General features: G+C 48.7%; 1 protein-coding gene across 1 annotated transcript; it reads right to left on the bottom strand.

The window, feature by feature from the left end:
- Positions 1 to 5,180: 5,180 nt before the first annotated feature.
- Positions 5,181 to 7,074, bottom strand: LOC112079268 (uncharacterized; the record flags this gene model as incomplete). Its single annotated transcript, XM_024145263.1, has 1 exon — positions 5,181 to 7,074. A coding segment is annotated over one exon (1,894 nt), but the record flags the coding sequence as incomplete, so codon positions are not given.
- Between the last annotated feature and the right edge of the window lie 6,009 nt (positions 7,075 to 13,083).

Raw genomic sequence — 13,083 nt, 5'->3', positions numbered from 1 at the left:
TCTGTTTACTACACTACACTACTCACTCTGTTTCTAACTACTACTTGTTACTACACTACTACGACTCTGTTACTACACACTCACTCTGTTACTACACTACGTCCTCACTCTGTTTACACACTACCGTACTGACTCTGTCTACTACCTAACTACCGCATCTGTCTCTCACTACCGTAACTTGCACTACTACCGACTCTGTTACTAACTACGTACCACTCTGTTTACTACACTACGTACTATCTGTTTACTACACCTACCATACGTCACTCTGTTTACTTACAGCTACTACTCACTCTGTTTACCTACACACGTACTCACTCTGTTTACTAACACTAACCATACTCACTCTGTTTACTACACTAACTCACTACTCACTCTGTTTACCACTACTCTACTACTACACATAACTCACTCTGCTTTACTAACTAACTACTCACCTCGTTTACTAACTACACTACTCAACTCTGTTTTTACTAACACTACTCACTCTGTTTATCACACTACTCGATACTCACTTGGTTACTACACTACCGTATCGATCTGTTTACTACTACAGCGTACTCACTCTGTTTACCTACACTACCGTACTTCACCTCTGTTTACTATACACTACCATACTCACTCTTGTTTACTACAACTACCGTACTCACTCTGTTTACTACATACCTACTCACGCTGTTTACTACCTACCGTACTCACTCTGCAGTTTACTACACTACCGTCACTCGTTGTACACTCCACTCTGTTTACTTCCTACCGTAACTCACTCTGTTCACATCCAACTCTGTTTACTACACTCCACTCACTGCTGTTTACTACAACTACCTGTAACGCACTCTGTTACTAACACTACCGTTACGCTACTCTGTTACTTACCTACCCTACCGTCACTCACTCTGTTTACTAACTACTCAGCTGTTTACACACTCGTACTCACTCTGTTTACTACATCCCGTACGCACTCTGTTTACTACACTCGTACTCACATCTGTTTACTTACACTACCCGTAAAGCACTCTGTATCCTGTTTACTACACTGACCGTACCTCACTCTGTTTACTACACTACTCACTCTGTTTACTACACTACTCACTGCTGTTTACTACACTACTCACTCTGTTTACTACACTACCTGTACTGCACTCTGTTTACTACACTACTCACTCCTGTTTAATAACAACTACTCACTCTGTTTACTACACACTACTCACTCTTTGTTACTACACTACTCACTCTGTTACTACAACTCCCTCTGTTTACTAAACTACCTACTCACTCTGTTTACTTACACTACTACCACTCTGTTTACTACACTACTCTACTCACTCCTGTTTACTACACTACCTCACTCTGTTTACTACACTACTACTCACTCTGTTTTACTACACTACGTACTCACTTCTGTTTACTAACACTATCGTACTTCACTCTGTTTTTACTACATCTACTCACTCTGTTTACTACACTACTCACTCTGTTTACTACACTACTACTCACTCTGTTTTTACTACACTACTCACACTCTGTTTACTACACTCCTCACTCTGTTTACTACACTACCTCTCATCTGTTTACTAACACTACTCACTCTGTTTACCTACTAACTACTCACTCTGTTTCTACACTACCGTACTCACTCTGTTTACTTACACACCGTATCACTCTGTTTACCTACACTATCCAGTCTCACTCTGTTTACTACACTACCGTACTCACTCTGTTATACTACACTAACGTACTCACTCTGTTTACTACACTACGTACTCACTTTTACTACACTACCGTACTCACTCTGTTTACTTACACTACCGACGCACTCTGTTTTACTACACTACCGTACTCACTCTGTTTACTACACTACTCCTCTGTTTACTCAACTCCTGTCTCACTCTGCTACTCCCCTACCGGTACTCACTCTGTTTACTACACTACCGTACTCACCTCTGTTTACTAACTACCGTGCACCTCTGTATACATACACTCACACTCTGTTTACTACCACTACCGTACGCTTCAACCTGTTTACTACACTACGTACCACTCTGTTTACTACACTACCGTACTCACTTGCTGTTTACTAACTACCTATCGCACTGCGTTTACTACCACTCATTGTTTAAACTACACTACCTCCACCTCTGTTACTACACTACATCTCACTCTGTTTACTACACTACCTCTACTCTGGTTTACTTACACTACACTACTCATCTGTTTACTACACTACCGTAGCACTCTGTATTACTATCACTACCGTCTCACTCTGTTTACTACCTACACTAATCTCCTCTCGTTTACTACACTACTCACTCATCTGCTTTACTACACTACTACTCACTTCTGTTTACTACATCTAACCTATCAGCTTCCGTGTTCTACCTACGTACTCACCTCTGTTACTACACTTACCGTAACTACCTCTGTTTACTACAGCTACCGTACTCCCCACTCTGTTTACTACACTACCTCGACTCACTCTGTGTTACTACAGCCTACTCCAGCTCGTACTACACTCTAGACTTAAACTTTTACACATCACCCGCCGACTCACTCTGTTTACTACACTGACTCACTCGTGTTTACTACCACTTACCGTTAAACTCAACTTATGTTTACTACACTACCCTACCACTGCTGTTTTAGCTACACTACTCACTCTGTACTACATACTCAACTCTGTTTACGTACACTCCATCTGACTACATCTTGTTACTACATACTCACTCTGTTTACTACACTACTCGAGCTCCTGTTTACTACACTACTCACTCTGTTTTACTTACCACACTCTCACTCTTGTTTACTACACTATCACTCTGTTTACTACAACTACTCACTCCTGTTTTACTACACACCTTACTCACTCTTTTACTACACACCCGTACTCAACTCTTTTTTAGCACATGGCCCTCACATGTGAATCCCTTAAAGAGATGGGTGGGACTACCGGCTTTAAGAGGGTGTTGAACGATACTGAACGGGTGTAAAACAAAGAGCGTCTCAGTAGGTGTACGCAGACATTCAACCGGGCCATTTTTCTCAAGTGGGGTTACAATTTATTCAACTTTTCCAAAAGCAGTATTGACTTTCCCATCGTTTCCTCAACTGCAGTGTATAACATAATTTCCTAGCTCTGAGTCTCTAACTTTTATCCAATGTAAAAAACACCATTGTTGCTAACACAAGAGAATCCGAGCCGTCAGCTCACAAAATCCCAACCCGAACCTCTTCAACACAACCTCTTGTGTGTGTGTCCACGTGTGTGTGATGTGTGTGTGTGTCCCAGTGCAGTGTGTGTGTGTGTCCTCAAAGTGTGTGTGTGTGTCCCAGTGTGTGTGTGTTTGTGTGTGTGTCCCCAGTGTGGTGTGTGTGTGTTGTTGTGTGTCCCAGTGGTGTCCCAGTGTGTGTTGTCCCCAGTGTGTCGTGTGTCCAAGTTGTGTGTGTGTCCAGTGTGTGTGTCCAGTGTGGGTGTGTCCCAGTGTGGGTGTGTCCCAGTGTGGGTGGTGTCCAGTGTGGGTGTGTCCAGTGTGTGTGTGTGTGTGTCCCAGTGTGTGTGTGTGTGTGTGTCCAGTGTGCGTGTGTGTGTGTGTGTGTGTGTGCGTGTGTGTGTGGTGTGTGTCCAGTGGTGTGTGTGTGTGTGTGTGTGTGTGTGTCCAGTGTGTGTGGTGTGTGGTGTGTGTGTGTGTGTGTGTGTTGTGTGTGTGTTGTGTTGTGTGTGTGCTACACGTCCAGCGTCCCTCAGTAATAAGGATACTTCCCGTTCGGACCGCGCTGCTATACGGTAGTAACTGTAGCTTGTTACTGGGGTGGAAAGTTGAAAACCAACATTACGTTGCTCGTTTCAAAAGATCATTTATTCTTCTCGAGAGAGATCTGACGAATAGAAAGTACTTTTCACTTCTTTGGCCTTCTGCTCCCTACTACTCCTCTCCTCCGTTTCTTCTATTGTTCTTTACTATCGTCCTCTGAAAGCCCCTGAGCTCCAGGAGAGCGTAAATACTGGTTTAAGGTTCTCTCTCTTCCCCCCCATCTTTCTCTTCTCTCCTCCATTGACTGTAAGCTGTGTTAGACTGGTTATAATGAGACCTTCGAGTGCCATTTTTATTTTCATCCCTTTATTCCCTCCATCCCTTACCCCACAGTGAGGTGAATACCGAAGATACTTCTCATTACTGAAGAGCTCAGTGACTTTCAATGTGGCACCGCCCTAGGATGCCACCTTTCCAACAATTTAGTTTGTCAAATTTCTGCCCTGCTAGAGCTGCCCCCGGTCAACTGTAAGTACTGTTATTGTGAAGTGGAAACGTCTAGGAGAAACACCGGCTCAGCCGCGAAGTGGTAGACCACACAAGCTCACAGAACGGGACCGCAGAGTGCTGAAGCACGTAGTGCGTAAAAACWGTCTGTCCTCGGTTGTAACACTCACTARKGAGTTCCAAACTGCCTCTGGAAGCAACGTCAGCACATGAACTGTTCGTRGGGAGCTTCATGAAATGGGTTTCCATGGCAGAGCAGCCGCACACAAGCCTAAGATCACCATGRGCAATGCCAAGCYTRGGCTYGAGTGGTGTAAAGKTCGCCGCCATTGGACTCTGGYGCAMTGGAAATTAAGTGCAAATATGGGTTTGGCCGATGCRAGGAGAACGCTACCTGCCCCACTGCATAGTGCCAACTGTAAAGTTTGGTGGAGGAGGAATAATGGTCTGGGGATGATTTTCATGGTTCAGGCCCCTTAGTTCCAGTGAAGGGAAATCTTAACCCTACAACATACAATGATATTCTAGATGATMCTGTGCTTCCAACTTRGTGGCAACAGTTTGGGGAAGGCCCTTTCCTGTTTCAGCATYACAATGCTCCCGTGCACAAAGCGAGGTCCATACAGAAATGGTTTGTTGAGATTGGTGTGGAAGAACCTCTACTGGCCTGCACAGAGCCCTGACCTCAACCCCATCTAACACTTTTGGGATGAATTGGAACGCCGACTGTGAGCCCAACATCAGTGCCCGACCTCACTAATMCTCTTGTGMRTGAATGGAAGCAAGTCCCCWCAGCAATGTTCCAACATCTAGWGGAAAGCCTTCCCAGAAGAGTGGAGGCTGTTATAGCAGCAAAGGGGGAACCAACTCCATATTAATACCCATGATTTTGGAATGAGATGTTCAATGACAGTGTCCACATACGGCGGAAGTAGCTGAGGAGGGGCGGCGGTAGGTAGCCGAGGAGAGCGGCGTAGGTAGCCGAGGAGGGGCGGCGTAGGTAGCCCGAGGAGAGGCGGCGGTAGTGGTAGCTGAGGAGAGGCGGCGTAGGTAGGCTGAGGAGAGACGGCGGTAGTACCGAGGAGAAGGCGGCGGTAGGTAGCCAGGCGCGAGGAGAGGCGCGGTAGGTAGCCGAGGAGGAGGCGGCGGTAGGTAGCCGAGGAGGGCGGCCGGTAGGTAGCCGAGGAGGCGGCGGTAGGTAGCCGAGGAGAGGCGGCGGTAGGTAGCCGAGGAGAGGCGGCGGTAGGTAGCCGAGGAGGGCGGCGGTAGGTAGACCGAGGAGGCGGCGGTAGGTAGCCGAGGAGAAGGCCGGCGGTAGGTAGGTGGTAGGTAGCCGAGGAGGCGGCGGTAGATAGCCGAGGAGAGGCGCGCGGTAGGTAGCCGAGGAGAGCGGGCGGTAGGTGGCGGTAGGTAGCCGAGGAGAGAGGCGGCGGTAGGTAGCCGAGGAGAGGCGGCGGTAGTGCCCGAGGAGTAGAGCGGGCAGGGTAGGTAGCCGAGGAGAGACGGCGGTAGGTAGCTAGGAGAGGCGGCGAGGTAGGTAGCGGTAGGTAGGAGCCGAGGAGAGCGGCGGTAGTAGCCGAGGAGAGCGGCGGTAGGTAGCTGAGAGAGAGGCGGTAGGTAGCGGTAGGTAGCCGGGAGAGGCGGCTAGGTGCCGAGAAAGGCGGCGGTAGGTTAGCGAGGAGAGGCGGCGGTAGGTAGCCGAGGAAGGGCGGCGGTAGGTAGCGGTAGTAGCCGAGGAGAGGCGAGGAGAGCGGCGGTAGGTAAGCCGAGGAGAGGCGAGGAAGAGGCGGCTGGTAGGTAGCCGAGAGAGCGGCGGTAGGTAGCCAAGGAGAGGCGGCGGCTAGGTAGCCGAGGAGAGGCGGGCGGTAGGTAACGAGGAGAGGCGGCGGTAGGTAGCCGAGGAGAGACGGCGGTAGGTAGCGTAGTAGCCGAGGGGCAGGCGGTAGGGTAGCCGAGGGGCGGCGGTAGGTAGCGGAGAGTAGCCAGGAGACGAGGAGAGGCCGGTAGGAGCGAGGGAGAGGGCGAGGAGAGGCGGCGGTAGGTAGCCGAGGAAGAGGCGGCGGTAGGTAGCCAAGGAGAGGCGGCGGTAGGTAGCCGAGAGAGCCGGTAGGTACCGAGGAGAGCGGGCGGTAGGTACCGAGGAGAGACGGCGGTAGGTACGGTAGGTAGCCCGAGGAGAGGCGGGCGGTAGAGGTAGCCAGGAGGAGGCAGCAGGACGTAGGGTAGGAAGCCGAGAGAGGGCGGCGGTAGGTAGCGGGAAGAGGCGGCGTGGTAGCCGAGGAAGAGGCGGAGGAGTAGCCGAGGAGGACGGCGTAGGTAGCGGTAGGTAGCCGAGGAGGAGACGGCGGGCTAGGTAGGGTAGTAGCCGAGAGAGGCGGCGTAGGTAGGCCGAGGAGAGGCGCGGTTAGAGTAGCGGAGGAGAGAGGCGGATAGTAGCCTGAGGAGAGGCGGCGGTAGGTAGCCGAGGAGAGGCGGCGGTAGTAGCCGGAGGAGAGCGGCGGTAGTAGCCTGAGGAGAGGCGTAACGTTTGCGGTAGGTAGCGAGGAAGGCGGCGGTAGGTAGCCGGGAGAGGCGGGCCGAGCCGGAGGTAGCCGAGAGAGAGGCGGCGGTAGGTAGCCGAGGGAGGCGGCGGTAGGTAGCGAGGAAGGCGGCGGTAGGTAGCCGAGGAGAGGCGCGGTAGGTGGCGAGGAGAGACGGCGTAGGTAGCGCAGGAGAGGCCAGGCGGTAGGTAGCCGAGGAGGGACGGCGGTAGTAGCCGAGGAGAGGCGGCGGTAGGTAGCCGAGGAGAGGCGGCGGTAGGTAAGCCGAGGAGAGGCGGCTAGGTAGCCGAGGAGAGGCGGCGGTAGGTAGCCGAGGAGGCGGCGTTAGGTAAGGCGAGGACGACGCGGTAGGTACCGAGGAGAGGCGCGTACAGGTAGCGGTAGTAGCCGAGGAGAGCGGCGTAGGTTAGCAGAGAGAGGCGGCGGTAGTAGCGGTAGGTGCCGAGAAGGCGGGTAGAGCCAGAGATCAATCAAATCCTCTGCTGGTGTTTATCGAGACTCTGGTTTCCCGAGGGCAACCACTAGGCCAAGCAGCTGTAGCCTATCGGACTAGACACACACGCGCACACACACCGGGTGGTGTCATTAGGAACGTGCCTGTGATCTCGCCTGTGTGTGTTACAGGGACTGCCAGTAACATGCTACGAACTACCATTAGCGAACTGGTGTTTTCTATCAGCTTCTATTCAGTAGTCCTGGTTACAACACACTATGGTTAACAAACACTAGTCCACACACACACACACTATGGTTATCACACACACTTGGATACACACCACATTATGGTCACACACAGGACACTTGGTATCACCACACACACACACTTGGTATTCACACACACGACACATAACACACACATGGACCACACACCTAGGTATCCACACACACCACAACACAACCGGTAAACACATGGGTTATCACACACACACACTATCGGTATCACACACACCACCACTTATGGTATCAACACACACCACACACTATGTGTATCACACACACACACACTATGGTATACACATACCACACACACCACTATGTATCACACACACATACACACATGGTTCACACAGTACAACACACCACACTAGTGGTCACACAATCACACACACACATGTATATCACCTTAGGGTACACACACACACACACACACTATGGTATCACAGCACACACACCAACCCCAAACTTTATGGTTATCACACACACACACACACACACAACACACACACACACACACTTAGTATCACACACACACCACACACACACATTATTCACACACCACACGTATGGTATACACACACACACACTATGGTAAAATTCCCACCAAAACCCACCCACACACTATGGTATCAGCATCGATCACACTTGGATCACACACACACACGACTATGATATCACACACACACACACACACTATGTATCACACACTATGGTATCACACACACACACACTATGGATCACACACACACACTTCCTCTAAATCTATCTCCAAACGGCTTCCAGCTGCTGTTTACCCAGCAGGCTCATATTTAACTTTATATTTCATTCCATAAAGCCGTCTCACAGCAAAACTCTCAGCCTCTCTGTCACCCACCACCACACACCACACACACTCTTGAAGAGTGAGGAGGTAGTTACTGTACCTGATAGAATGTGTTAATGGTGTAAATCACAGTCAGCACGCGCAACGGACGTCTGAGCACGGACAGACTTCCAGACAGACAGACAGACTTCCCAGAACAACAGACAGACAGACAGACAGACTTTTCCAGACAGACAGACTTCCAGCACAGACAGACGACGACAGACAGACAGACAGACAGACAGACACGACAGACGTCCAGAAGACTTCCCAGACAGACAGACAGACAGACTTTCCAGACAGACTATCCAGACAGACTCTGCAGACAGAACTTCCAGACAGACTTCCAGACAGACAGACTTCCAACAGACAAGACTTCCAGGACAGACAGGATTCCAGACAGACAGACTTCCAGACAGACTTCCAGACAGACTTCCAAGACAGCACTTCCAGACAGGGAACAGGACAGGACAGACTTCCAGACAGACAGAACTTCCAGGACAAGACAGACAGCAAGGTCTATCAGAGAAGAAATTGCATGGATGGGATATATCAGAGATCTACCACCAACACCTGTCTCGTCCCTAGAGGATGAGGGGTTGCATGGAGAGAGAGAGGGGGAGAGGAAGAGAAGGAGGGAGGAGGAAGAGGAGAGAAGGGAGGGAGGGGAGAGAGGAAGAGAACGAGGGGAAGGAGAGGGAGAACGGGACGGGGGAGACTAGGGAGGAAGAGAGGGAAGGAGGGTGTCAGTGTAAGATTAGGGAGAGAGGAAAGCGCAGAGGTTAACTGGGAGAGGGAAACGGCATCATGTTAACTAGGGAGAGAGAAGGAAACGGGTCAGGTTAACTAGGGAGGAGCAGGGAAACGTGGTCGTTAACTAGGGAAGAGAGGGGAAACGAGCATGTTGAGGGAAACGGCTCATGTTAACTCAGGGAGAGGAGGAAACGGTGTCCAATGTTAAGCAGGAGCGGAGGCATTACTAGGGACAGAGAGGGAACGAGGCATGCATGTTAACTAGGACAGAGAGGGAAACCGGTGTCACGTTAACAATAAGAGAGAAGGGAAACGTGTCAAGTTAAGGGGACGGGTCTAACTAGGGAGACGAGAGGGAACGGCTGTACTCAAGACGTCGTTAACTAGGGAAGAGAGGGAAACGGTGTCCGTTAACTAGGGAGAGAGGGAAACGGTCTCGTAACTAGGGAGAGAGAGGGAAACAGCTGATAGCGTCACGTTTAACTAGGGAGAGAGGGGAACGTGCGTCACCGTTAACTAGGGAGCAGAGAGGGAAACGGTGTACTGTTAATAGGGAGAGAGAGGGAAACGGTGGATCATATGTTCACGTAATTGGGAGAGAAGAGCGGAAAACGGTGTTCACTGATTAACTAGGTAGGAGGGAAACGGCATATGTAACTAGAAGAGCGGGGAAAACGAGTCGCTGGCAAAAAGCAGCATGTAACTCTAATAAACTGTACGATGGAAAAGTGCGCGTACAGGGAGAGGAGGGAAACGGTGTCACGTTAACTAGGGAGAGAGAGGGACGTGTCCTGTTAACTATGGAGAGAGAGGGAACGGTGTCATTCGTTAACTCAGGGAGAGGAGAGGGAAACGATGTCACTTAACATAGGGAGGAGAGGCAAACGGTGCCGTTCTGGAGGACAGTTCACGTTAACCTAGGGGAGAAGAGGGAAAACAGTTGACTGCTAGCTTACGAAGACAAAGAGGGAGGAGATGAAACTGCAGGAGGAAAGAAGGGAGAGATTTACATTTTGCTGGTTTGTTTTCAGATAGTGGGAGATTTACCCAGAATCAGAGAGGAGGGAGGAAGAGAACAGAGGAAGCTGTTCTTTGTTCTCTTACATTGTGTGGCAGGTGTCCTCGGAGAGAGAGAGAGACCCAGTCCATACTGTTAGGTGTAATTGTGCTGGGATTCGTCCTCCATTTCCCCAGTGTAACTTCAGCAAGGAATTCAAAAAGGCCTCGAGAGGAGYAGAGCAGGTAGCTTTGGATGGAGCAGCAGAATATTGTCTTGTGTTTGCAGGTTTTAGCAGAAATCCTTCCAGAAGCTCCAATTTCCTTCTGAATCCCCTCTTTTTCTYCTCTCTCTCTCTCTCCCTCTGATCCGTTTTCTCTCTCTCGCTCMCTCTCTCTCTGTGAACCTTTCCTCCCTCCTAGCAGGTGATAAAGGGAGGACGGAGGTGGGTAGGTTTAATCTTCTTTCTAAATCACGAGCCAGGCCAGGTTTAGAACAGGGGTAAGGGAAGCATAATTGCCTCCGTGTGCGTGTGTCCACGTGTGTGCGTGCCAGCACATTTTAGCATGTTTTGTCTTGTCATTTCCGGTGTCAATATTCAGTATGTGCCTTAGAGCGCTCCCGTGTGGGAGTGGGCTCACGAGAGGGCTCCCGAGTGGGAGTGGGCTCACGAGAGGGCTCCCGTGTGGCCTATAAGCTCAGAGAGTGGTGCAGCGGTCTAAGGCACTGCATCTCAGTGCTAGAGGCGTCACTACAGACCCCGGTTCGATTTCGGGCTGTATCACAACTGGCCGTGATTGGGAGTCCCTTAGGACGGCGCACATTTGGCCCAGCGTCGTCCGGGTTTGGCCGGGGGTAGGTCATCATTGTAAATAAGAATTTGTTCTTAACTGACTTGCCTGGTTAAATAAAGGGTTAAATAAATAAAATAATTCAATAAAATATATACATGTAATGTTATTGAATCCAGTCCTTCCCTGAACTGTTTTCCGTAGATAAATCACTGAGGACCCCTAGTGGTGATGACTGGTCACTGACATCTAGAGAGTACATCTCAATAATTCAATTCAATTCAATTCAATTCAAGGGGCTTTATTGGCATGGGAAACATGTGTTAACATTGCCAAAGCAAGTGAGGTAGATAATACACAAAAGTGAAATAAACAATACAAATTAACAGTAAACATTACACATACAGAAGTTTCAAAACAAGAAAGACATTACAAATGTCATATTATATATATACAGTGTTGTAACAATGTACAAATGGTTAAAGCACACAAGTTAAAATAAATAAGCTAAATATGGGTTGTATTTACAATGTGGTTTGTTCTTCACTGGTTGCCCTTTGTTTGTGGCAAAGGTCACAATCTTGCTGCTGTGATGGACACTGTTGAATTTCACCCAGTTAGATATGGGAGTTTATCAATTGGATTTTGTTTTCAATTCTTTGTGGATGCTGTGTAATCTGAGGGAATATGTGCTCTCTAATATGGTCATAGCATTGGGCAGGAGGTTAGGAAGTGCAAGCTCAGTTCTCCACTCATTTTGGTGGGCCAGTGAGCACAATAGGCTGTCTTCTCTTGAGAGCCATGTCTGCTACGGGCGGCCTTTCTCAATAGCAAGGCTGATGCTCCACTGAGTCGTGTACGATAGTCAAAGCTTTCCTTAAGTTTGGGGTTCAGTCACAGTGGTCACGGATTCTGCCACTGTGTACTCTCTGTTTAGGGCCAAATAGCATTCTAGTTTGCTCTGTTTTTTTGTTAATTCTTTCCAATGTGTCAAGTAATTATCTTTTTGTTTTCTCATGATTTGGTTGGGTCTAATTGTGCTGTTGTCCTGGGGCTCTGTGGGGTGTGTTTGTGTTTCTCACTTAATAATCTCACTTTTCTCCCAAAGTGTCCACTTGTTCACTTCCCTTCACTGATTTGAAAGGAAACGACTGGTATAAGAAAAATGGTGATTCCCCACTAAACCAATCCAGTGCTTTGAAATGTGTGGTACTTCAGGAGAAAGAGCAGTGTGTTCAGTATGTCATGTTGTGTTGAGGCCAGACTCCCTCTCTCTTGATCTCTGTAGCAGCTGAGGACCCCTAGTGGTGAGGACTGGTCACTGACGGCTAGAGAGGACAGGTTTGGAAGAGCAGGGGGTGTATTCATTAGTACACCGTATAAAAACATTTTGCAACGGAAATATACAGTACCAGTCAAAGGTTTAGACAGGCCTACTTATTCCAGGGTTTTTCTTTATTTGTACTATTTTCTACATTGTAGAATAATAGTGAAGACATCACAACTATGAAATCATGCAGTAACCAAAAAAGTGGTAAACAAATCAGAATATTTTTTTATATTTGAGATACTTCAAAGTAGCCACCCTTTGCCTTGATGACAGCTTTGCACACTCTTAGCATTCTCTCAACCAGCTTCACGAGGTAGTCACCTGGAATGCATTTCAACGAACAGGTGTGCCTTCTTAAAAGTTAATTTGTGGAATGTATTTCCTTAATGTGTTTGAGCCAATCAGTTGTGTTGTGACGAGGTAGGGGTGGTATTCAGAAGATAGCGCTATTTGGTAAAAGGAAAAGTCCATATTGTGTCAAGAACAGCTCAAATAAGCAAAGAGAAACAACAGTCCATCATTACTTTAAGACATGAAGGTCAGTCAATCAGGAACATTTCAAGAACTTTTAAAGTTTCAAGTTCAGTCACAAAAACCATCAAGCGCTATGATGAAACTGGCTCTCATGAGGACCGCCACAGGAAAGGAAGACCCAGAGTTACCTCTGCTGCAGAGGATAAGTTCATTAGAGTTACCAGCCTCAGATTGCAGCCCAAATAAATGCTTCACAGACTTCATGGACCAAACACATCACAACATCAACTGTCCTGTCTCTGTCTCTCTGTGGTAGTATAACCCCTGTCTCTGTCTCTCTGTGGTAGTATAACCCCTGTCTCT

The sequence above is a fragment of the Salvelinus sp. IW2-2015 genome, unplaced genomic scaffold, assembly GCF_002910315.2.
Source record: "Salvelinus sp. IW2-2015 unplaced genomic scaffold, ASM291031v2 Un_scaffold7453, whole genome shotgun sequence".
Taxonomy (NCBI): Eukaryota; Metazoa; Chordata; class Actinopteri; order Salmoniformes; family Salmonidae; genus Salvelinus; species Salvelinus sp. IW2-2015.
The sequence above is the reverse complement of the archived record's forward strand: the minus strand, read 5'-3'. Positions and strand labels throughout refer to the sequence as shown.